Raw genomic sequence first — 26,615 nt, 5'->3', positions numbered from 1 at the left:
TTTTTTTTCTTTTTTTTACATGAGGGACCGAGCCCATAAACTCAGCAGCAAACTGTTCACTGAGGTCAAATTAGAAAGTTGTTCACTATGGGCAGAAATCTGTGCCATCAGAAACTGAATTTGAATAAGTTAAATTTGAATTGCTCAGATTGAATCTGAATTGTAACTTGAATGAATGCTTTTGAAAACTGAATTTGAATTAGTCTAATTTGAAATTGAATTTATGGTTTGAAAATGATCATCACTAAATTGAAATTGAATTTTATATTTTGAAAATGAATTGATTTGCTTTGAAACTGCATTTTATCCTTTAAAAATTCAGCTCTCGAATAATTTCAGTTTCACTTCTCACCATTCAATTTCAGTTCCAAAATTCAGTTTTTTGGAACTTACATCCGGTTCCGGTTCAAGCGCAGATTAATAGAACTACGTTTTACTAGCGGACCGAAAGTGTTTCTGACGGGAATCTACAGCGTCTTGAGTTGAATTAAGACTTCAGAAGTCATTCGTCATGTCGAATGACCAGCAGATAAACTCTCAGGTTGGTAATAAATGTATTACATGTATAAGAACAAGCGTCATGTTAACAAAAGATAGCCGTACAGTAACTGTTATGCTTATTGTAGCTGTTAGCTAAAAACGCTAATTTAGCGTAGTTTGCCCTGAATTCAGCTTTGACAAATATGATCGACTGTTTCTAGTAGAATTCCAAAGCTGTCATCTTGTACCCTCTCAGAGTGCCCCTCTGTATGCTTGCAGAGACCCCTACAGTAGGGAAACATGCAAAACGGTGCCCAAACCTTTGTATTTTAGCTTTATTTATGTCTTACACAGCATCCCAACTCTTTAGCTAACTTAATAACTTTAGCTAAAGTGAATAGTTAGTCTAATTCATTAGTGCAGCATTACTGGATCACCTCTGTTTGAAGTGATATAATGTGATATACAACTATCACTGAAACAGCAAACTTTGTAAATAAGCAAACAACACTTCTCATTCTCTAAACGTTTGGCCACAGCTGTAGATTACACTATCAGTGCTTGTTCACTCTTGACAATAATTACATTTCTAAATTTACTTTGTGCATTTACAGGTAAACAATATCTAATATTTTATCTAAATGACTGCTTTGTCTTTGAAAAGGGTGAAGAGCCTGAGGCCGGTGACAGTCCAGTTCTACTCTAAGTACATCCTTACAGTGGCTCACAGGACAAGGCCACATTACTGTCCTGCCAGAAGAGAAGAGAAACTTCAGAGTCTTCATGCAGTTCAACACACCTGTCATATTCCATATGACAGGGGTCTCAAACTCCAGTCCTCAAGGGCCAGTGTCATGCAACTTTTCCATGCCCTCGAGGACTGGAGTTTGAGACCCCTGCCGTATGGTGTTCATGCTGTTTTCTACCCCACAGTTACAACATGTCTGACTGCCTGTTCAGCATATGCAAAAAATATATGATGAGTTTAAGCATGTGATGACTAAGGCCTTCCATTATGGTGTTTGTCATCACATGTCACGGTTGATCTGATATCCTCGTGTTGGTGTTGTTCCCAGATCATCATACTAATTGTTGTTCCAGGATCAACATTGCAAGTGACCAATCAGAATGTTGTGACGTCATACTTTTGCGACTTCGGGAAAAACCGGCGTAAAACAAAAAACTGTACTAAAGCTGCGTGAAACCGCCTCTGTCCGCCGATCAACGGACCCTGACCCTAACCCTAACCCTTTAATAAACAGTAAGCAGAATTGATATTGTCCTTGCAACATTGGAATTTCATAAATGCACGAATGGCTTGGCGCGCAAAAGAATAACGTCACAACAATGTGATTGGTCACTTGCAATGTTGAACCTGGAACAACATTTTCATGATGGTCTGGGAACAACACCAACACGAGGATATCAGATCATCCACATGTCACAGACATGTGGATGATCATTTGGAATAAACAAAAAAACTAAAAACTTGTTACTTCATCTTTTATCTTTATTATTATTATTATTATTATTATTATTATTATTTTTCATTTTTCATTGTTAGGCATTGGGTTTATTTGTAGTAGTCCTTTCCAGCTTCTTTCCCTCTTCCATGTCACTGTGTCAGCTTGTCAGCATCTATTTGGGTTTGGAAGTGGAACAGAAAGTAAGGAAATCCAAAGTGCCATTAAAACCAGGAGAGGTTCTTATATTTCAGAAGAAGGGATTAATTCAAAAGAAATTACCTCAATGCCATATTTTATTTAGGAACCCTAGAGAGCACTTTGCAAAATAACACATTCTTATAATGTCACCGTCAGATGAGCCAAGCTACAACTGTCAGGGAAGGTGATGTAGGTACAGAGCATATGAGAGTGGTTAAGTTAATGTCTCTTGTCTAGATGAAGGCACAAGAGGGATCAATGGCAAGGCGTAGAGATTCAGTATCTTCAGTCTTCAGTGGACACTCCATTTCTGGCACAAAACACCTGTAACAGATGGTCGATTTAGGAGGTGACCCGACAACTTCAGCCTGTCAAACATAGTAATGGAGCAGTATGCTTTAAAAAAAAAAATCTAATTAAGCATGCACTCAGTACCCTAAGAATTATTATGGTAGTTAAACACAGTGATAGTTGTATATCACATTATATCACTTCAAACAGAGGTGATCCAGTAATGCTGCACTAATGAATTAGACTAACTATTCACTTTAGCTAAAGTTATTAAGTTAGCTAAAGAGTTGGGATGCTGTGTAAAGCTAAAACACAAAGGTTTGGACACTGTTTTGCATGTTTCCCTACTGTAGGGGTCTCTGCAAGCATACAGAGGGGGTACTCTGAGAGGGTACAAGATGACAACTTTGGAATTCTACTAGAAACCGTCGATCATATTTGTCAAAGCTGAATTCAGGGCAAACTACGCTAAATTAGCGTTTTTAGCTAACAGCTGCAATAAGCATAAAAGTTACCTTACGGCTATCATTTGTTAACATGACGCTTGTTCTTATACATGTAATACATTTATTATTAACCTGAGAGTTTATCCGCTGGTCATTCGACATGACGAATGACTTCTGAAGTCTTAATTCAGCTCAAGACGCTGTAGATTCCCGTCAGTAACACTTTCGGTCCGCTAGTAAAACGTAGTTCTATTAATCTGCGCTTGAACCGGAACCGGATGTAAGTTCCAAAAAACTGAATTTTGGAACTGAAATTGACTGGTGAGAAGTAGGGTTGCCAACTCCCTGAAAAATAAATAAGGGACACCTCGTGGCCAGGGCCGGGCGACCCAGTTGTCTTCACCCTTCCCAGTGTGGTGAATTTTCTAGCTCTTTTTTTGTGTGTGAAATTATTTTTTTAACCATTTGACTTGAATTTGATTTAAGTAGATGTGTATTCTTTGTGATATGAACACATGTGAAACAAATGATCATTTAGCCATTTATTTTTAGCTCAAAATGACAACATTAACACAGTAAAACAGGTCTCCTTCTTAAACAGAAGCCTGTCATGCTTAATTTTTGAGAATATAAGTAAATCTTTCTTTAAAAGAACTCTGTCCTGCTTAACTTAAAATAATAGAAAACAATAGAAAGAAAAACATTCTTGTAACTGTGCACATTTAGTGCATTTAGTACAATTGGCTTCAGTTGAGGTATTATTTCAGCTTTTCTAAAGCTAATCAGCTGCTCCTGTTTGTAAACCCACTTGCTCCCATGATTACGCATCTTAACTCATCATCATTATTCATCTATGTATTACTTTTATGTATTAGTCATCTATTTGTTGTAATCATCTATCCTTGCAGTTGTTTATTACACAAAATAAATGATATTATCACACTTCTGGCCACATAGCGCTGATATTCACTGCACATGCCCATATTAACGTTTTCCAGCCAGGTGTTTTCCTTTTCCCATTCTTCCCTTTCTCTGAGGGGAACAAACATTGCTGCTCTAACGCTGGGCTCACACTGTGCAGTTTTAGGCCCATTTTGAGCCGATTTTTGAGTGATCGGACCGATTTTGGCCTTCATCGTGCGTCGTGTAGTATACGTGGGGTAACGAGAAGTGATTAACACCTCACGACCAGCTCCCGATCATCAATCGCTCGTGAGGGTGTCACCACAGCCGCTCACACTGCTCACGCGCAAACACGTAAACGTCGGTGAAAAAGATGGAGCAGCACGGCTGTGCAGCGTGTGATCTGGACACAAGCGATGGAGGCACAACTTGTAGAACTTTGGAAAGCTCATCCGAGCCTTTTCGATGTGGCATCACAAAATTATCACGACCACAACAACCGTGAAAATAGTTGGATTTACACTGCTGCTCAATCACAGCTGCCTGATCAATGTTTTTCATTAGCAATTTAGCAAAGTTGATGGTGGTGGTGTGTGTGTCTGTGTGAGTGAAAGACAGAGAGAGCGACAGATTTTCTGTTATAACCTTCATGTTATGGACGCACAGTGTGAGCACTCAGGTCAGGCATCAGAGCATCGGGCCGTATAGTGTGAGACCTGCATCGTGACCTACCAACTGCGAGTCAATCGTGCAGTTTGAGCAGGAGCTGAATAACGTGACTGAAAAAAATCGCACAGTGTCTGCCCAGCTTTAGGTGTACTGTCGTCCGAGACTTTCACCGCAGTGTCTGCGTTTGTTTCCCTGTTGGCCATGCTTCTTGTTGTGGTCATTTGTTGTCTTCCGGTATTTTCTCCGTAAGCGACCTTTCCTTGACCAATGAGATGAGCGGTAATCTGAATTGTCATACTCGTAAGTGTGCTGTCAGCTCATTGGTCACAAAGCAGGAGAGGGGCTGGGAATTATGTTTTCAAACAAAGCGTTAATTCCATTAAAAGTTATAGACTACTTTTGATTCTCACTGTATTACGGGACAAAGTGCGTCCCTTATTAGCTCAATACGGGACGTGTACTTTTGTTTCGAAATACGGGACGATTCCGTATTTTAAGGGACGGTTGGCAACCCTAGTGAGAAGTGAAACTGAAATTATTCGAGAGCTGAATTTTTAAAGGATAAAATGCAGTTTCAAAGCAAATCAATTCATTTTCAAAATATAAAATTCAATTTCAATTTAGTGATGATCATTTTCAAACCATAAATTCAATTTCAAATTAGACTAATTCAAATTCAGTTTTCAAAAGCATTTATTCAAGTTACAATTCAGATTCAATCTGAGCAATTCAAATTCAAATTTAACTTACTCAAATTCAGTTTCTGATGGCACAGATTTCTGCCCATAGTTCGCTCACAGCCATCGACAGTACCGAAGGCAACCCCGAAGACAAAGTTTTACAACCCAAAATATCGCCCTCTGGTGGCCACTAAAACAAATGCAGGTTTAAGGCACTTCCAAAGCTTGACTGATGTTAAATTTTTAAGACTGATGCCAATAACAGCAGTCGGTTGTTTAAAAATCCAATAGACACATGAAACATAAACATATTTCTCTAAAGGTTGTGATGTTTAGTTATTCATTAGCCTTTACTAAAATAATATGACATCAGACAAATATGGCAGTTTAGAAATAATCTTCTTTCAATGTCACAACAAGTTGTCAATGAGCAATTGCTTCGATCTCAAACACATGTTGCTAACAGGAAAGTTGCAGAGTGCCTTCTGGCAGAGAAACTATGCAACTATGCAAAGTTATTTATAGTTTACAATTATGTGAAGTTTTTAATCAGTTTGTAAGCTACATAATTATGTTTGGTTTTGTAAGGAACACTACAAGGATATGTGAGCAACTAAAGTAGCTAAAATAAATGCTACCAAACTAAAACAAAATAAATGCTACCAAAGATTTACTGTACTGTACCTTTAAAATCACTAAGGATCACATACAGTAGCTAAAGAAGTTCAGTTGCCTCTGATTAAAAAAAAAAACCCCTACAGTGGTGGCCATGCCAAGTCAAACCAGTCTAAATGAATGAATAAAAAATTGTTCTGTATACTTTATTGGAGAGAGGAAAATGCTTTACTTTGCTGTTATGCTGATTAAGGTAGCGCAAACCAATCTACCGCAAGCCAGCTTAGCATTGCCCCTGTGACAGGGTATTTAGAAGAGTAGTGAACTGCAAGAAAGCTCAATTACATCCTCCCAGCATGTACTGAATAAATCACGTTAAATCCTCTTTTCAAGCCTGTCTTTCGGAAATTACTGGAATGTTACAGCAGAAAACACAGAGGCGACTGCAGCAGAGTAACTCCGAGGAGAAGAGCTTAGAGAAAACTGCAGAGTAATGCACAGCTTTGCAAAGCAACTTCCTGTTGTGACTCTGCCACGCCCAGAGAGAGTCAGAAAGCTGAAATGAGGCTGTAACCATGCAGTGCGATCACTGACATGCAGTACTGCAGATAGTGAGGACACATAAGGAAATATTTCTTAACTTGCTCTGGGGAAGAGCTGTGTCATAGCGGTTTATGGAGGAGATCTCGCACATATAGCCCTGTTTTTAGTAAATGAATGCATAATGCACACAAATACTGCTTAAAGGCCAGTGATCCAATGACTGTATAAATGAATGCTGTCTGGAAGCATCCCCCTCTTTAGACTCCCGTAGCTCTTTGTTGCACTCTTTCCAACTTATTGGTTGCTTTTTGCTTTTTTATGACTTTATGAATTGCAGAGTGGTCAGAACAAAAGAGGAAAATTGACATAACTCTAAAGTAGCTATTGATAAACTGATCTATTCTTTAAGGATAGTTTTTGTATTGAAATGTCACATTCTGGCATATCTAAATGTCAGCTCCCAAGGTTGCCTCACCATCTGTCTAGCCTTAACGGTGCTTTTGAAATAATAGCAAAACTTAAAAAAAAAAAAAAAGGTTTATATTGAAATGAATGTTTTTTTTAATTTTTTCAGCCGGGGTAAATCAAAGCGTAGAATCCAGCACACAGATGATGCCAAAAGGGTGCTCTGCTAAAAACACTGCAAATGAACTGCCTTTCATTGAGTTCATATGTGTTTGAGAAAATAGTTATTGATGTTTTTTGGCCTCGCAAAGACGAAATGTGACTGGCATTTGTAGAGGAGATGTAAAGGGCATTATAATATGATGGATGGGCCGGTTGAGATATAGCTGCAGATGCTGATAAGATAGCAGAGCAGCAACGCGGAGTCTCTAAATTTTCTCAGATCAAGATCATGTGACTGGAAAAGCCTGTGACAGGTGTCTCTGGCAGCCCTGCACTGCCTGTTGTCATTGTCACCTATCAGAGGCACTATCTGATTAAAACTGGCCATCCACAGTCTCTTAGCTGTAGGTACAAACCAGCGTTCACTCTCTCGCTCTCTCCAAACATCTTATCGCACTTGCATGCAGGCTCTCTCTCTCTCTCTCTCTCTCTCTCTCTCACACTCACACGCACACACACACGCACACACACACACACACACACACACACACACAACTATTAGGAGGGACAGCAGTGGGGGCATACAGTACCTTGCGTGTTGACTGGGTTGGTGGTGGGTGTGGGGATAGTAGTGGGAGCATCTAGATGAAAAAGAGTAAAAAATAAAGAACATGTATAAGAAATAAAGAAAGACAAGAGTAAAGAAAGAGACAAAAGTCATTGAAGATGAAAAGCTATACTATAAAAATTATGACATGTACACATTTTAGCTACGGTGTGAGTTACTGTAAGGTCATGCCCGTAGCTTTGAGACTGGTTCAAGGACAGAGCAACACTTTTTAAGTTTATCTTAAAACAGAAGTCAGGTACAAAGTCAGGCACCCGTATGAACATTTAAACATCGTTTGCACTGTTAATTCATCCTCTTCTTACTGGTCCTAATGCAGCAGTTCTCCAATCAATTTAAGTGATTTGGTACTTTTTTTTTGCAAAACTCAAGAAAAAGCAAAAAGAAAAAGAAAGAAATTCAAAACTTTTACAGGGCCTTGCCAATGTCAGTTAAATCAAAATCAATCAAGCACCTTTCAAAGTCACATTTTTTAAGTTATGAAATCTTTTTGTCTAACTAATCATCTGCTGCAGCTCTACAGAGAAACACTGCCCAGGAAACAAAAGGAGGAAATTGGGTTCTAAAAGAATTTGACTTTAGAGGATAGCCTCTTATTCAAGCCGGGGCACAGAAGATAAACTTTGTTTTGCAAAAATCGGGACTGCTTTTGTTCTCAATTTATTTTACTGGAAATGCCTAAGTAGCACGGACCAGTATGAGTCGAAAGATTAGAGCAAACAAACATGTGTTCATGTTCGTATGGACACCTGACTGGTGTTTTAATACAGACATGGAAAAATGTGAACCTGTCCTTCAAGCAAAAGCTGTGATATAAAAGCTAACATCAGCATGTTAACATGCTCAAGCAACAGTGCTAACATGCTGATGTTTCAGAGGTAACATTTTTACCATGTTTGTCATATTAGTTTGTCCAGACGTGGGGGGGGGGGGTGAGGTGCAGTGTCTGAACTAAATTTAAATGGCAAACCATCAAGTAATTGTTGAGATAGAAAAGTCTGAGAATCAAGTCATCCAGAGTCATCCTCTGGTGAATCGACATTGCGTTTTCTTGCTGGGGATGACCATCGTAATACACAATCATACACTTGGCTTTTAAAAATAAGCCTTCAACTGCCACGTGGAAAAACTGCTTGTAAAATGTCCACAGTTGTCATCACCTACAGCACCCTGGAAACCCAGAAAACTGAGCCTTGTAACAGTTTTATGAAAACATGTATTTTAACCTTTATCTTTTCCTAAACAAGTGCTAAAGTTTTTGTGCCTAAACTTAACTGAGCAGAACCAATGAAACAAGCAAAAGAGTAAGTAAGAGTAAATTTCAAACTTCAAACCAGACAAACTTAAAATGGTCCAAGCCAATCACATGGCAGTACCTCAATGTATTTAGGCATGCGTATATGGCGAAGGTGACCTGCTCAAGTTCAAACTGAACATCAAAAAGGGGAAGAAAGGTGACTTAAGTGACTTTGGTTGCTGGTGCCAGACTGAGTATTTCATAAAATGCTAATCTACTGGGATCTCTAGTGTAAAGAGACAATAGCCCAAAAAAGAGAAAATAACCAGTGAGTGGCAGTTCTGTTGACGTCAATGCCAGAAGTCAAAGAAGACTGGTCACACGGCTTTAAGCTACTAACAGTAATTCAAATAACCCCTTGTTACAACAAAGATATGCAGAAGAACATCCCAGAATACTCAACCCCGAAGCAGATGGGCTACAGCAGCAGAAAATCACACTGGGTGCCACTCGTTTAAGCCAAGAACAGGAAAGACAGCCGAAGATTCAGGCAAACTCATCAAAACTAGACAGCAGAAGATTGGAAAACATTGCCTGGTCTGATGAGTTTTGATATCTGCTGTACCACCTGCAGATGGTAGGGTCAGAATCTGGCATAAACAACACAAAAGCATGAATCCATCCTACCTTCTAGCAACAGTTCAGGCTGCTGCTGGTGGTGGTGTAATATTGTAGCGGGGTATCTTCTTGGCACACTTTGGGCCGCTCATTTAATGCCACAGCCTACCTGAGGCTATGCCGATCTTCTTATGGCTGCTTCAAGCAGCATAATGCAACATGCCACAGAGCTCAAATCATCTCAAAGTGGATTCTTGAACACAACAAATAATTCACGTTACTCATATTGCCCCCACAGTCTTCAGATCTCAGTCTGATGGAGCACCTTTAGGATGCGGCAGGCCAGAAATCTGCAGCGAAAGTGTGACGCCATCGTGTCTACATGGACCAAAATCTCTGAGGAATGTTCCCAACACCTCGTTGAACCTGGTCATGAAGAATTAAAGCAGATCTGACGACAAATGGAGTCCAACTTGGTAATGTGTACCTAATAAAGTGACCGTATTTAAAAACATTGTCCTTTTTCAGACATTTCACAAGTTAAGAATGATCGTTCATTTCACTAAAAACAACCTCATAGTGTTTCTACAGGTAAGCCAAGAAATGAAAGTATTTAGCACACATCATCTGGGGATCATGAATAGGTGAATACCAAAACCCCATTAAGTAGTCGCTGAGCCCAAACAGTCATGTCACTATCATGGCTAAAAATACAATAAAAAAAGGCATTAACATTTCACTATACAGGGGTTGTTGTATTATATTTCATAATGACAAGCTATTATATTTCTTTATTTGTAAAAAAAAAAAAAAAAAAAATTCTAATTAAGTATGAATAATAATGCCTGGCAATCATGCAAAGGTATTACTATTTTCCACAGTCTCAATAATTGAGTCAGGCTGCAAATTAAAGCACTTTGGTGGTCTCCCGCTGCAGCACAGCAGAGCCCTGAGTTGCATCCCCTGCCCCACACTGTACTGATTAGGCCTGTCACTAACCCCCAAACAAAATAATCAAAAAGACAGAATGGAGGGCAATTCAGGTATGCAATAGTACTAAGGAGGGCTGAAAGCTTCCTCATCAGGGGAATATATGCCAGGCTCTGGTGCAGAGGGAAGATAGCACGACCCCTTGCTGTGGGAGAGTCACAGCAGGGGAAATTGGCTGGCTGTCTCCATGCCTTTACTGTCTGCACTCCATCAAAAGACAGCAGTGGGGGACCACACACTCCCAAACTAATGATAAAACATCAAGGACAGCATAATGTTGCCGCCGGGGATGGAGTGTATGGCAGAGGTGGTGCTGATGGTGGTAGGGTGTAGCATCGGGTATCAGGAAGAGATTCGGCTCTGACAGTATTTGAAAAGGGGGGTGGGCTAGATTTCTTTCCCTGTGACCGAAGGCAGTGTGATAGCTGAAATGTCAGTGTCTGGAAGAGGGAAATTGGCCATTCAGGGATGAGGGTCTTCACAAAGGCCGGGATAGGATGTGGCACATATAATATCCAGACGAACAAGAATTCTCCATGGGCAATTTCCAGGCTGAATGACTCTGGGCTCAGCATTATGAGGGCTGAAATATGAGTGTATTTTTGAGAGACCATATTTTCAGGGAGCATTTGTATCAGTGAAGAATTTGATATGAGAGAATTTAACCATAAAGTGAAACAATGTAGGAGAAATTGTTTATCTATGCCTGCTTACACCTGCCTGCCAACATGACGGCGTGGAATGTATTTTACTTGTTTCTTGTTTTCTCTGCTTACTTCTCTTAGTTAAAAGTGCCCTTTATATAAAGTTTTGCAGAGGTATTCTATAAAAACACACATAGAGAAAAAAAGCCTGTAAAAGAGGTTGCATCAATTTATCTAACGATTTCTCTTTTTTTTCTTATTGCGACGAAAAAAATCGGCAAGCTGTTGTGTTGAAACTCATTCCACACTGTGTTGCATGTTTCATAAAATCAGTGTGATTCACAAGGACACAGTTTCCCGACAGCCTTTCATAAGAACAAGGAGACCCACGAGCCCCGTCATGTTATGTCGAAACCCTGATAAACCCTAAATTCCCAGTGCTTGTGAAGCTTTGATTTATTTTTTTTGTCTGTAGAGGATTTTTTGGGTCAGGAAGTCAAGTGCGGGCTTAACCATGGTGGCAAAGTGAGGGTTGTTTTCCTGCCAACGGGCAGCATGTGTGAGTTATAGCATCAGGTCACCTCTATGAGAGAAAGGCCTCTCTCTGACCAGCTCTCCCTAACAACACACACCAGCCAGAGGGCACAATTCACAGCCTGTTGAAGGCACACCCTTGTGGAGAACAGCATGACAAGCCTCTTTTTCAGCCTTTCAACTGGCCACATACAATACGAGCACTACAATGGGGCTTGATTTGACGTGAATTTACATCGGCCTCACACCTGTCCCGGCTGTCACGCAGTGAAAGGTCATTAGTCTTTTTGAAATAGGAAGAGCCCGAAGGACCAGTGCTGGTAGAGGGTGGCAACAGGCTGAAACTGATAGACAATTCAGGCCCAGCTCTATCAATAATTCTGCAAGCAAATATTTATCAAGTACAAAACAGCTCATTAAAATAAAACTATTGGTTGCAATGCCCTTAGTTAAATAAAATACTTTTTTTTGCAACAGGCGTGTGATGGCTTTAGCAGGAGCTCGCAAATAGCAAAACAAAGCAAAACTGGCAGATAAGAGAGGGAAAATTGCATTTTACAACAGAAAAATATGAGCCTAATGCTAGCTGGCCAGATAAGAGGGGTGCACTGGTGGACAGTTGAAATTGCTGTTGAGTATTGCTGCTGGAAAGCTATGGAAAAAAATGGCACAAGGTTATCACGCAAAGAGCAATGCATGTTGCAGAGACACACATTAATTAAGCTACTGTTGCAAGCATGATTAGTCTGGGACAACAAACTCTCACGTGGACCACAACATGATTTTTTTCTGGCATTAAATCCTCCAGAAAACAGGAGTGGGAGTCACAGATATAATTATATGCAGTTTGAGCACCTTTTACCAATCTCCTGTGTCTCATTACGGAGAGCTAAAGTCATGGAGCGTCCAACATTTGCACACCAGAGAAATGGTGTTTAATGGAAATTGGTAAAATATGTGGATAGGAAGTTACTAATTGAAGGAGTCATGGCCAAAGGCACAAACACTGACAACGCAGACACTGTAGCTTTTATTCGGGACCGGAGAACATTCGCTTCCCGTGGCTTTCAGTCATTCACGTAAGTGTTATGGGTGCAGAATGAATCAAATGATACATGAATTTAACAGCAGTAGACACGCATCATGCATGAGTTCCTAAATGCCCGCAGGCGATTCAGTCGAAACTTCTGAACTATTAGAATATTATATTACTTTCAAGATCTGTGATGGGGAGTCAAAAAATGCTTATGCCACTTGTTCAAAATCGGAGAGGATTTGATCTGAGAGAGTACAATAAATCTTTGATTCCGAGGAATCTTTACACAGCAATTAGAAATTTAGCCGTGGTAGCTTGAATAACGCTGCCTTGAGTGAGCTATTTGCTGGCATATGCTGTCCTTTTGTTTGGAAGTGATCATTATAGGCCCATTGGGAACAAGCAGATGCCATCATCTGCCTGGCAGAGCACAAACCATGGGGCGGCAGAGTTATGGGAGTTACAGGAAATCTACGTCATGGTGACAAAGTCACGCGTGTCAGCTGGTGAAATAAACACATTAGTCCTCGAGCAACCTATGGAACTGCTGAATGTCAGACATACAGTGATGAGGAATTCTGTGTATGTTCCATTAACTGCGTGCAGGGAGACATTTTTATGTGACTGAAAATATTCCAGCAATGATAAAATGGAATACCAGCGCTTTTCTGAGTGCTTTGTGCCTCAGAGATTTGGATTAGCGACATCCTGCTGTGTTTGAAGCCCAGTTTAGAAGACATTCCTAACACCCCACATGGTTATTCTTCAGAAAATTCAAACCATCAATAGCACCTATGCAGTTTCAGCAATCAGGGGGGAGTCATTTCACAACTCTGTAATGCTTCCAGGTGTAGAAATTCAGTCTCAGGTTACTCTTACAAAGCCCCAGAAAACCATCATCCCTGCTCCAACAGTAGCTGTTTATTCTTCCTTAATTCCTCTAGAGTCTGACAGCTTTTTGCATCCTCTGCACAAGACCTTGTCCCTCCATTAAAATCCTTTTCAATGCTGGCCCTACAATTGGTGAAATGGTGTTGACATGAAGGCCATTACAAACACATTTACTTTCACAAATGCACATCTTTCAGCAACTGCCATAAACATCTGCTCATCAGCTAGACAAAAAAAAAAAAAAGAACTGTTACATTGCTGGTTTTTGACACACAGTTCATGGCTGTCAACATGACCTAAGCAAGCAGACTGAGTAATAATCAAAACAATATCACCAGCAGGAAACCTGCAATCAGCTCTTGCACAAAATCCACAAAAAGCCAATTTTGAACAACAGAGCCTTTCTCATTCGACTCTGCAGCTTTGCGCATGTTAGGCTTAAATGTGAGTGTTGATTTTGGAGGCCAAATTTAACAAACTGCATCAACCCAGCATGGTTTGGGTGGTTTTAAAACCAAGCTGTCCTGTTTCTTTCTGGGTTTTTAATTCGGAGAGAGAGACGATTGGTTCACTTTAAAAACACATAGTTGATATTATTCTATATGCCGCGTGACTCCTCATACCAGTATCGGTGAAAGGAATACAAGTGCTATGACCACAACAAAATGTTTACTGCCACACAGATTGGATATAAAGCATATACATACAAGGAATTACAGTAAAATAATGATAAACATACAGCTTTAAATTTATTTTTTATACAGCTTAAAGGGTAACTCATTGACTTAGTGCCTTTTCCTTCACTTTAACAGTTTAAGCTGTATAATTTACCATGACTGGCATCCAGACTAGATTCGGTGTTACAAAATCCTGCCAGTGAGTACACGCCCGAAACTGCGAATTTTAAGTTTCTTTCCACCCAAAGAAACATCCCCCCTGCACAGGATGAAAGAGAAAACAGCCTCCAGGTTTAAAGGGACAAACAAACCACAATCTCATCTGAACATCAAGAATCATTTTGATTCCAGCCCCTGACATTTGTTTAAAGCAAAGACTTACAAGCAACCGGCAATAGGTTATGAGTCTTAGGTAAAAAGAAAGAAACTCTATTTGAGGTAACGCAAACATGTATTTTTGTTTATATTTCCTGAGAGCCTAAACAACAGATTCTCATTCCTGGTCTTGTGTATGGTCACTGGCAGACAATGCTGTTGGCACACAGGCAGGAACAAATTGAAACTTGGGAGTGAAATACAAAATGCTTCTCTAAACAGCAGGGAGCAAGCACTCCAAGGAGAGAAAGCTAAACCCACCAACAATGGCTGCACCTGCTGAAAATTTATTTTCCCCTTATCCACATCACCCCTGCCAGCCACCAAAAATAGGAAATTAAGGTCCAAGTAGTGTGTACCTCACTGACATCAAGTTACGAGATTTCTAAATGATGAAGTCCGCGGTGCTTTGTGCAACTTCAAACAGCTACCTCCTGCTGTTCCCCCCTTGGGGATTCAAGTGCAAGTGCCTGATGCCTTTAAACAGTTGTATGGAGAAAAAAAATGTTTTCAGAATTATGTGCAATTGCATCCAAGTAAAATTTACTGGCAACGGCAAAAGTAGTCGAGTTAGTCATTAAATCCCTATGTTTAGATTTTGTTTTGTGTTCCATTTGGTTGTTTTGTTGAGGATTGTACTGTGTTTAAAAGAAAACAAGAAAAACACAAAAACTCCAATTAGTGTGAAAAGGCTGACAGGCATGTTAAGCTAAGAAGAAAATGAGGCCTCAGTGAAGAGAGGTTAACCAAGAGGAGCAAACTGTCTGTGAAATTTAAAGTCAAGTCCTGGGAGAGATGGTCCCTCAATTGCCCTTTACTGGATGGCCGGAGAACACATTGAAATTCCAACCACTTCGACGTAAGTCAACAGCACCACGGCCGATCTTGATCACAGAAAATGAAGTAATAGCCAATATAGTGCATAGTGTTACGCAGTGCTCTTAGGAATATGGTACTGTTTGTGCATGAGTGTGACGATGCATGTCTGTATAATCCTTGTCTCCACTGGTGGTAACGGAAGGTGCATATTTCTGATAACATTTCTAAATGCATCACAGTCTGATAGCATATTTCTGCACAAAGCAAGGTGGCGTCTATTTCCAGACACGGTGCAGACTTTAAAAAAGCGATAACCTTACAAGGAGATACAAAAAACTGCATTAAATTAAAAATGGAAATGAATCAATAAGTGTTTAGTAGACTAGGCGTCAACAGGCATTGACATCAAGGCTAAAAGAAGTGACCTACTCAGAAACTTTTCTTTATCTTTGCTAATTGCTCAACGATAACAACTCAGACATTCTAGGAATGCAATGCTAAATTAGTCAAGTACCTTCTTAAAAGTGTCTGTGTCCTTTATCAGTGAGCAAAACCAGACAATGAATGATAAGCAATTCCACAGAACGGAGGAAGAACTACAAAACACAAAAAAACCCACATTTGAATAGTTACATTTGGGCCACACATTCAGGGGAGGTAAGTATAATGTGATATAACATATAGCTGCTTCTGGGTTTCTACTGGGTCTGATTTATTTGCTGCTGCTTCAAAAATAATAATATACCATAACACATCTCTCTATTTGGGTTTTTGACATCCCAGTGTAATGCCAACAGCCACTTTATCCATCCCTTTGTACTCCACATACTTCAGAGTCATCATACATTGATGATACAGCTACAGCTAAAATCTTCAACATGAATTCAAAGCCCTGTGGATTTGTCAGCTGCCGCCACCTTTTAAACTTCCTATTTCTCTAAATAACGGCTAACGTACATCTATGCTTGAAAAGTGGCTGCTTGTATGTACACAGTGTGCCATCACTGTAACACAAAATCATAACCACCAAAGCTGCCGAAGGTCTTTAAGTCTATAAGCTTTTCATAGGAATGATGAGAATCGATGGAGGTATTTAAAATAATAGTGTAAAAAGGAATAAAGTATAACATCTACCATGTACATAGAGGATGTAGTCGACATAAGCCTCTCCTACAGCATTGGACGCCACACAGCGGTAGGTGCCATTGTAGGACTTGTTGAGGTTCTCGATGTAGAGATCAGAGCCGGTGACCACAGCATGAGGCGGCACATCCTCATCTACTCTCAGCCAGTTAATCTGATGGGGACTGGAGAGCACAAATACCACACACATCACTCAGCCTCTGTATATCCATCGTAGAAATCTGAAATAAAGGTCAAATCTGAGAATCTGAGAAGGGCCATTGGCAGGCCCTGTCTAATGATGTAGTTTATACAGCATGCTAACAACTGGTAACATTTAAATGGTACACTGAAATGTAAAGGTTAAGAGGGTATTTGGACTGGCGGGGAAAATAATATACAGTGGAAAATAGAAAATGAAACAGAAGTCTCAAGCACTGAAATGCATCCATACTCACTGTGGCTTTCCTTCAGCGATACATGTCAAATCCAGATTGTCACCCTCTCTGGTTAAACCTTCAGGATATGTCACCACGATCTTTACTTCTGGTTTATCTGGAAGTTAAAGAGATCAGTATTTACAATGCTTCAGTGGTGTAAGCTATAATCCAGCTGACTTTCTTTCTCATACTTGCAGCTAAAGGGTGTGTTAAATGATTATTGGACTCTAAAGCGAAGCGCAGTGAGAAACAGACTTCTAAATGAAAGAAAAACAGTCAATAATGAAACATAGAAGAGTATGAAATGATTATAGATGTGCTCACTAGACATCCAGTCCGTCTGCAGTACCTTATAGTAAAATGGCTTTTCCCCCCCCCCTCCTCTTATCAATGCTAGCCAAAGATTGCCAAAATGTCAAGCGGTTGCAGTCAAGCTTTCTCTTTTTCCTTGAAAGGTCAGACAAAACAGTTATCTTCTGAAAAAAAATTAAAATTCTGCACAGACTACAAAAGGGTACCTTAACCTTTCTTTGATGTTTAACAGCGTAAGGCCGTGTGCATTACCTCTTCAATCAATTCACCATTTAAAGAACACATAAACATCACTGATACCTGAGCAGAAACGTTTTCCCTTATGATTGCTGTACCTCTCAGGCCAAGGCACCATTACACTCTAAGAAACACCAGCTGTACGATAAAGCAGTCAAATACATGCGACACATCTACGGCATGAAGGTCTGAGGATACTACAAGTCTTTCTAAGACCGTATCAACTGCAAGTTATTTATTCCTGTGTGCGCACAGTTCATGCAGGAGTCGTGCAATATGTCAGTGTAATCTACATCGCAGCATGGCGCAAGATCTACACCTGATCACGCTCAGCTATAACGCTGGGTTCAAGAGTCTGTTACTTCTTGCCACTCTGTCTTGCAAGTTTCCAGAGATGTAAAAGGAAAGTGTTTATTATATATTACATGTTTATTTGTGGGTTTTGCATAGTTTGCACTTCCTTTGGAGAGATCTGGAAAAAGGAGGATGTACAGTCATGTGAAAAAGAATGTTTTTCACAGGACTCTATGCAAAACTAAATATACCCTATGATGCAATACGTTGTAGAACCACCTTTCGCTACAACAAGTTGAAGTAAGTTTTATCAGCCTCTCACTTTGTTGTGGAAGAATTTTGGCCAAGTTGCTTTGGTTTATTGAGGTTTGTGAGCATTTTTTTAAGCATAGCTCTCTTAATGTCTCACCCCAGCATTTCTGTTTTATGACCCATTTTCACCAAGCTTTGACTCTACAATTATTTGGTATAAAGGACAGTGGCTGCAAAGCTCCCAAATCATCAACCCTCCACCACCATGCTTGACAGTTGCTACGAGCTGTTTGTGCTGATATGCCGAGCCTAGTTTTCGCCAAAGGCTTTGCTGTGCTCTCTTAATTGCCCCTTGGGGATAAATAAAGTCTTTCTGATTCTGATTCTGTGCTTTATGGCCAGATATCTCCACTTTGGTCTCGTCTGTCCAAACAAGATTATTCCAGAAGCCTTGCGGTTTGCTCAGATGCAACTTTGCGAATCGTATTTTTAGCGAGAAGAGGCTTTCTCTTGGCAACCCTTCCAAACGAGACATATTTGCTCAGTCTTATTTAAAAAAAAGCAGTCATGAACTTTAACATCTAAAATGCTAACTGAGGCCTGTAGAGTCTGAGATGTCGCTGTTGTTTTAATGTCCACTCACTTGAAGATTATGGCACTGTGTCGAGTCAACACACACCCACATACAAAAGTGCTAATGATCAGTTAATCAAGTGCTTCATGTTAGCATCACCTGGCTGCTGTTTCCTATGAAAGCTGTAAGGGTGTACTTAGTAGTTAACATTCTTTTTACACTGCTGTTGTTCACCGTGCAGTCAACCATAACGGCCCTTCCAGGTGGCTTCTGTCTGTGTTTACTTTCAAACTCCAACACAAACATTTATGGCTAAGATTACCCACAGAACTCCAGATTAAGTGTACTAGGCTCATAATCACATTGACTTATATTATCTTATTAACCCTTTCCATTCATACAGGTGCCTTTACTGAGATTAGCCTGTGTGTGTTACTAAAAATGCACTTTGTCATCATCTTTTGAAGGCTGAAGGAATTATTATTATTATTATGCTTTAATTATTTTTGCTGTTTAGAACAGGTTCAAAAGATCATTGTTTCCCAGGTAGTAGTTTCTGCCCAATTTACAACTTTGACTAGGCGGACTCACTCTGGCCTGGTGATGCGGAGACTTGTGCTTGTACTTGTATTTCAGAATTTTCCCAAGTGTCTATTATCAATACAGCCCAAGGTTGTTCATTTTGTCCTCACAGTTGTAAGGATTTGAAAAATCAATACAGCCAAATTCTGTGCCCACTGCTCAACTGTGACAAAATAACCAACACTGTGGTGGATTCTAACTCTGGTAGAGGTATAAATATGCTTCTAGTAACTCTAAAAGAACCCTGTCAGTGCTCTTGCTTATCTGGCTGTGTAGGTTCTCTTATTCTTACATGTAGTATTTTTTACTTACTTTTTTTGCAATCAGAATCAAGTGTTACACCTGAAACCTCTTAGGTGTGAAGTGAAATGAAGGACATCTGATATCAATGGCCCAGCCTCACTAATAAGCAGTTAACCCCTCAACTATCCCAGAAAAGAAACAGTTCCCGACACTGTCTGTGGGGCCTCGGTCTAGTTCTAGGCTTGAAAAGACTGAGTTTTGGGTCACTCACAAAGTACTTCCAAGTGTCTTTGAGCCAGGAGGTCCTTTACAGCTGGGTGGTCAATGATGCAGTCCACTGGCATTCCATCATCCTCCTTGGTGACAGAAAATCTTACCCGGCTGGTAACAGTAAACATCCTGTCATACGTCTCCTCAACTGTTGTTTCACCTGGAAAACCATCACAGGGATGACAGGAAGAGAAAGTTAATGGCGAAACAGGGCAAAAACAAATCTGAACTCCTGCAGCAGCAGCAGCAGTCTGCACTGGCTTTAATGAGCAAATAGTCAAAGCTATTAAGAGAGCATTACCTGTCAAAGAGGACTACTTTCAGATGGCATTTACATTTAATTTATGATTCAGTGATGTGGTGCCCAGGCGAGACTTTAGGGGATTCAAAGAGTCCGAAGGCCTTCGATTCTGATGAGAGCAGCGAGGAGCGGCTGGGTCATATCCAGCCTGATAATGAAGGCTTCTGCTGCTCGAGGGTTGAGCATTGTTGGGGCTAACCCTGCAGTAATCTGCTGCCCACTAGGCCCTAGGCTGTCAGAAGGGCATTCATTTAGAGAGCATTACAATGCCACAGGGGCATTGCATTAGCTGCAGTGCTGAGTGTGATGGTTTACTCGCACTTAATGAAGTGAGGAAATAATTACAGCCCCACACTGACCTGCAGCACACTTCCATTTCAGCCTTGTCACAGGGGAGCTGTGCCGGACTCAGTGAGGGCAAAACACTGTTGTTCCACAGTTGATGATCACCAATACACATATATGCGGCCTCTTGATGGATATTAACCCCATGTAACATATACGCACCAACCCAAGACCTGCCTACATAAAATTTAAAGTACTGGGAGCAGTAAGTGGTCAATGCACTTGTGGGCATTAAATTTGACCACACTGCCAGCTGCAATGAGGAAACAGGCAGTCGAAAAAGTGCACTGACCATTTGAAAAGGGTAAGTAAGTAATAACAGTAATAACAGCAGGAATACAGTGTCAGTGTGAAGAGGCTGCATTAAAAAAAAGGGTTTCATCTAAACAACAGTGATCTTGCTAGCCTGCACAAAAATGCATAAAAGTGTTGCAGCATGTGTTTGTGCCCTGCAGTGGGTAAAGGTGAAGGTTCTTTGATTAATCATGTGTACTACTATATCTCAGCGTCCATGTGGACATGCTCACTCTATTTTAGACCACTCAACTGATCTGGTCTTAAAAGACATCTGATTAGAACCTGATATCAGAGCCAAGAGGAGGTGCAGGAGTCTCATTCCCTTGCAGACCACTTGAATTACAATATGCTGCAGGGTTTTAGTGGGTTTTTGGTCCAGTGATGCCAAAAGCATGGTGCCTACTCCAGCTTAATTATGCCATTTAACTTCACTCGAAAAAGCACCACAACAGCAGTAAATGAGTTTATCCCAAACATCTTTAGTTAAAGTTGAGTCCTGTGATCAGTGGGTACTTGTTCCTTTCCAAATAAGAGCAAAAAAAAAAAGTCAATTAAGAGCCGTATTGTCACCATACAATCACAAGGTCAATGAGGGCATTTCCAAGCACACCTGCCAGGAGCAGCGCCCTGCGCGCCAAAGAGTTGGGTGAAGTGGAGTGTAAACTGAAGAGATGCGGTGATTAGCCATTTTTCTCTCGGCCAGTCGCACTAATTGCCTCATAAAATCACAGTGAAGCATTTAGAGCGTGCGATAACAACAATCACGGCAGTTTACGTTATGTTTGTGTCGAATAAAATGTTGGTTTGCAATCTCTGACAGGGTGTACAATATCAATTTGAGGCATGTCAAATCGTAAATAGAAAGGTGCATACAGTATGAGAGAAGATGCTTTAAAAACATGACAACCTTGTCCTGGCCAAAGAAAAGTGTGTCTCTATGTGTGAGAGTTTGCGTGTGTGTGTTTTCAAGCTTCATTCAAAACTCACTTACAAAATTGGCTGGTGTATCCTGTGTCACACCATGTCGTATTGTGAATGGTTGGTGTGTGGCCATGGGTCGTAGCAACAGTCACACTGTGAGATTTTGTTTTATTTTGTTTTTAAATTCTGGCATTCTGGTGCCTTGGTGGAAAAAATCAACTTGGCCAGTAGCAGACACAGGCTCTCACAGATCTCACAGGCTACCAACATTTAAGACTGATGAATAACAGTCTTACCAGGTTTCATAATTGCACAGTGTAAAGAAAACTTGATGAAAATGTTTCAGGATTTGACACCATAAATTAAATATATGGTTGGAATTCTTTAAATACAATGTAAAAGCCTTAGCCAACCCCTTATTTCTTTATATTTTGTAAGAACTGGTAAATGCACAAACTTAAATGCAAATACAGCATATAAGGCAAAAAACCAGACTTTCCACAATTCTGACAAGTATGAAAGTCAATATTTGGCATGATCACGTTCATTCTACAGCACAGCATGAACTCTCTTAGGCGGGCGTTCTTGTAATTTGTAATCCTTAGGAATAGTTCTCCAGACTTCTTGAAGGACATTCAAAGCTCTTCTTTGGATTTTGGCTGTCTTATGCTCTCATGTCTGTCAAGATGATCCCACACTGCGTCAATGATGTTGAGGTCCAGGCTCTGGAGAGGCCACTGTGTGTTTTCCTATCTGGGTATGCTTTTACTGCATTGGCAGTGTTTTTAGAATCATTGTCATGCTGAAAAATGAAGTCATTGCCAATCAGACACATTCCAGAGGATATTTCATGGTGGTTTACAATTTGATTTTCCATGCTCATAATTCCATCAATTTTAACAAGATCCGTTAACCACTGGCTTTAATGCAGCTCCAAAGCCTAAAAACCTCCAGATGGCTGTAAGACAGTGACTACTGTACCTCTTTCCTGACCTCCACCATGCATATTGACAGTGATTTCAACCAAACTTTTCATTTTTGAATTCATCACTCCATATGAACTGTTACCACCGATTTTCAGTCCAATTCTTGTGTAATTTGGGATACCTTAGCCTTTTAGTTTTGATAGCCACCCTTCCACTGAGACCATTTCTGATGAGGCTTCAGTGAACATTAGATGGATCAGATGATGCTCTCATGCTGTGTTTCAGATCTTTGCTGGAATTTGTCCCATTTCTTAAGGGTATGCCCTTTAGATACTATCCATCTGCTGTAAGACTGACACTTATTTGTCCACCACTTATCCAGTTTCCTCAATGTTTTAATGACACACTGCACACGTGCATAACAACTGCAAAGTGGTTTTAGTTAATAGTTCTTTGGGAATGCAAAGATCTATTTTATGCCTGTCAAACGGTGTTATCTTTGGCATTTGTCATAGATTGAACTAAAGAAATGGGAACAAATGATGCGGTTTTGTAACAGGCTGCTAGTAAAGTACTTAAAGATACAATTTAATATTGATTCTTTGCTAAGTTGCCTGTTATGTGCAGATGCAACACACGTCATCCCTTGAGTTAGGAGGCTTTTTTATTAAATTATTTATTGAATGATTTATAGGTCAGCGTTAAACCGCTTAACAAATAATAAAAAAATTGCTCTGAAAATTGGACTGGACTAAAAATGACTGGAACAGGCAGCCAGTGCCTAAAGAAAAACTGAAATGCCTTCAGAAATTCTGGAGAACTGTTGTTCAAAGACACTTAAAAGAATTACAACAAAGTCTGGCAGCAAAATATAAAGAAATGACTAAGCTTCGCACAGTACAGTTTTTCTTTATAAAGAGATTAAGTGATCAATAAATACGTGAAATTGTGGCAAAATAATGAACTAATCAAATTAAGCCGTAATTGGTGCCCATCTAATTTTTTATAATCATTTTAGGCTAATTGCATTTTGTGGGAAATAATCAGCTGGATAGCAAAAACTTGTAGAGTGATGACATAATTTGATGAATTGATTGATGTGATTTTATAGAAATTTTTAGAAAATAATAGAATGAATTATATTAAAACACTAATGCTGTTCACTTTATGTGATCGAGCAAATGGGCTCTGACCCAGAGGTGGGCATGTGCGGCCACAGGCCGACTACAGGAATGCCACTTTATTCTGAGACACATTGAGCATGAGCGCCTGGAGAGAGGACAGCAGTTTTACATCTTTGCATTATTGGCCACTTATGTTAACTAACATAAACCCAGCTCTTAAATCATATGGCACACTGCTTTATTGAGAAATCTTGTGTGTTGTATCAAAATATTTTAAGCTTTTTGAACGTCACTTCAGGTGAAGCTGTGTCATTATACATGTCAGGGAAAATTACCATTTGACTCTGTGACTGACACTGTGTGATAAAGGCAGTGTTTATGTATTTTTTTTATTCTAAGATAAGCAGTTCAACTTTTTTTGTCACCCCAACATCAGAAATGAATCTGACACCCTCGTGACACCTGCTTTTTATGCCTTGGTTGCCTTGCCTTGAATCTTGATTTAATCGCTGAATTTATTATTAAAAACAGCTTTTGCAATTAGTTCTGTCAGAAACGCTAAAGGTAATGAGCTATCTTGATGTTTGCTCCAACAGTAGTTAGCTTATGAAGCAGATGTGAATCCTATGTAATAGATAGAAGAGGTACGATATGTGTGACTTTTTTTGTAGTAACTACTGAAAATCCAGTTATTGGCTGATGTAACTGATGATTCAAGTAAAAACAAATGGGTTTTTATGTCATTTTATTTTCTTCTGCTTTTTTGTGGTATGTAACAACCTCTCCGCCTTAAAAAAAAAAGAGCTGTCTCTGTGCAATGTCAAGAGGACTTTCTGCCAAATTAGCCCCAATCCGCCTTGTGTAACTGTGTCTGCCTGAAAGTCCCATGGTGTTGTGTCTTTCATTTGACAGTACAAAATACCAAAGGGACAGGCAACACTTTTCAAGGTCAGGAAAATAGCACCACTTACCCTTGTCTTGGCATTTTCATGAACAAAAGCGTCTTTAATTTGACTTCTACGATCAGTTCTGCTTTGTTTCGAGTCTTCTTATTAAATTCTTTTAAAACGAAAACCAGTAGAAAATCATGGGGAAACAAAGTTCTGCACCGCATCTTGACAACTCATACAGAGTTATTAACGATGTACAGGCCAACCAACGCTTGTCAATTACCAGTGTCATCCAAGACCCAGATGAGGAAAACAACCGTGCATCAGGTCATGGAAGGACTCAAATCTGAATGCAGAGGAGATTTGAGAGTTGCAGCAGAGATGTCAAATCAAACGCTCTTGTGAGCATCGAGCACTGATCAATCCCAGTGCAATCAAGCATAACCGCTTCTCAGGGTGACATTTTCTTTCAGTCAGTTTCTAACCCGGGTCTTCTGCCTGCCAACACACTGCAGAGCCACCAGTGATCAAGCTCTTTTGGCGAGGCTTAGACAGTAAACTGCTAGAGGTATTTCGATTAGCAATGCAGAGAAAATGAAAATGATTTTTAACTTGCTCCGTTTACTCGATATAAGATAAGGCGAGTTACGCTGGGGACCCTGGAGATGTAAGGAAAATACACTGTGAGTGACTTAACCTGTACAGTAAGCAGTCGGGGCTCCTGTGACGCAAAGCACAAAGAAGTGATTAAAATGCTTTAAACCCTCGGTGTTCAATTGCTACAATTTGTCAAAATTGATACTCTGAGACACAACACATATTTTAAGATTCAGTGTGACTTACAGTTACCAAGGATATCATTATCTCAGATGTCACCGTAAATAAACATCCATAAATTTGCTTAGAAATCAGAAACAGAAAGACACTGCTCATTACTCCAGAACCTGTCTGAGAATTGCCAGGTTTTTAAATTACTCTTGTTTCTGCATCCATTACAATAAAGAACATCCATCAATCCATTTCCTTAACTGCTTATCCAATTCAGGGTCTGGAGCCGATCCCAGCTGACAGGGTATGCCCTGGGCAGGTCTCCGAGGCCACCACAGGGCACAATAAGGAACAGATAATAGTTAATTTGGTGGAAATTTAATGGTGCCAATTTGCCACAAGATAAGTGGTTAAAAGATCTTTGATAGCTCAAAGGACAAAGCAGGTGTTGACATATATAGAAAGCATTACGGTAGCTATACGTCATTACGGTGATACTGAAATGTACTCGAGCTTACAAGCAGTGAAAAATAGATTATTTGACCTGTATTGGGAATTTATTAAAATATTTTAAAAGCAGCTCTTTTGATGTAATATTGTCGAATGTAATTTTTTGTTATTTAGATGCCAGGATGTTCAGTAACAAAAGGGGACAGAATAGCATTACATACCAAAAAAAGGTAAACCTTGACTTTGGAATACTTGCTCATATAAGTTCCAAAAGTCAAAAATAAACCAGCTCAAGTGCATCAAATTAAAAACAAGGGCAAAAAAATTAATAACGTTTTATTTTATCAGTTAAGATATTCAAATTTTTCAAAATGATTTTTTAAACTGTATATTAATTCAAAATCTTTCAAAGTTGAACTTGAAAGTTCAGCTTTTGAGTTTTTAGTGTGTTTTCAATAAATGGAATATTTCAAATTCATTATAAAATCCAAAGCCTGCTACTTTTCAAAGCTCCTCTTAAATTTTCCGCGTGTGGCGTCACATGATCGCCTGTAAATTTGGAAAAAAAGCATTAAAACATTAAATGCAGCTGTCCAACAGAACAGATCTCTTCCTGTACTCAGCAGACGAGCACTCGGCTCCACTACATTTGAAATAACACTGCAGATGTCATTTATGCTAACAAGCATTTTGTGTGCTGAGTCTCTCGCAGGCCACAGCCCATCAGTCCCGTACCTGCCAGCATGATAAATGGTTGCAGAAGCAATTCGGCCAATTTGAAAGAGTGTGTAAATTAGGCCAAGGATTTCTTTATTACCGGCACGACTGTCTCGCCCACATACATACGTAAGACAAACATGATCAGAGAGATTCTATAAAACTACTGAGATGTGTGCATGTGAATCTCAATCTGAGCGGGAGCTAATGAATTGTTTAGCACGTCCATAATGAGAAGTGATT

The 26,615-nt window shown here is 39.9% G+C and overlaps 1 protein-coding gene across 3 annotated transcripts in view; it reads right to left on the bottom strand.

Moving 5' to 3' along the window:
- cadm1b (cell adhesion molecule 1b) overlaps positions 1-26,615 on the bottom strand; it is a 171,288-nt gene that overhangs the window by 13,450 nt on the left and 131,223 nt on the right. Inside the window, exons 6-10 of one of the 3 annotated variants that reach the window (XM_026191511.1) lie at positions 19,635-19,793; positions 16,888-16,984; positions 16,442-16,614; positions 7,449-7,499; positions 2,238-2,468 (exon numbers count right to left, since the gene is read on the bottom strand). In XM_026191511.1, the coding sequence (XP_026047296.1) occupies positions 2,437-2,468; positions 7,449-7,499; positions 16,442-16,614; positions 16,888-16,984; positions 19,635-19,793 (512 nt within the window). In that variant the 3' untranslated portion in view covers positions 2,238-2,436. Of the gene's footprint in view, positions 1-2,237; positions 2,469-7,448; positions 7,500-16,441; positions 16,615-16,887; positions 16,985-19,634; positions 19,794-26,615 lie in introns of those variants that run through there. The other 2 variants (XM_026191509.1, XM_026191510.1) reach the window with 2 other exon arrangements.

The sequence above is a fragment of the Astatotilapia calliptera genome, chromosome 14, assembly GCF_900246225.1.
Source record: "Astatotilapia calliptera chromosome 14, fAstCal1.2, whole genome shotgun sequence".
In the NCBI taxonomy this organism is placed as follows: Eukaryota; Metazoa; Chordata; class Actinopteri; order Cichliformes; family Cichlidae; genus Astatotilapia; species Astatotilapia calliptera.
This window is presented reverse-complemented; position numbering and strand designations above follow the sequence as displayed.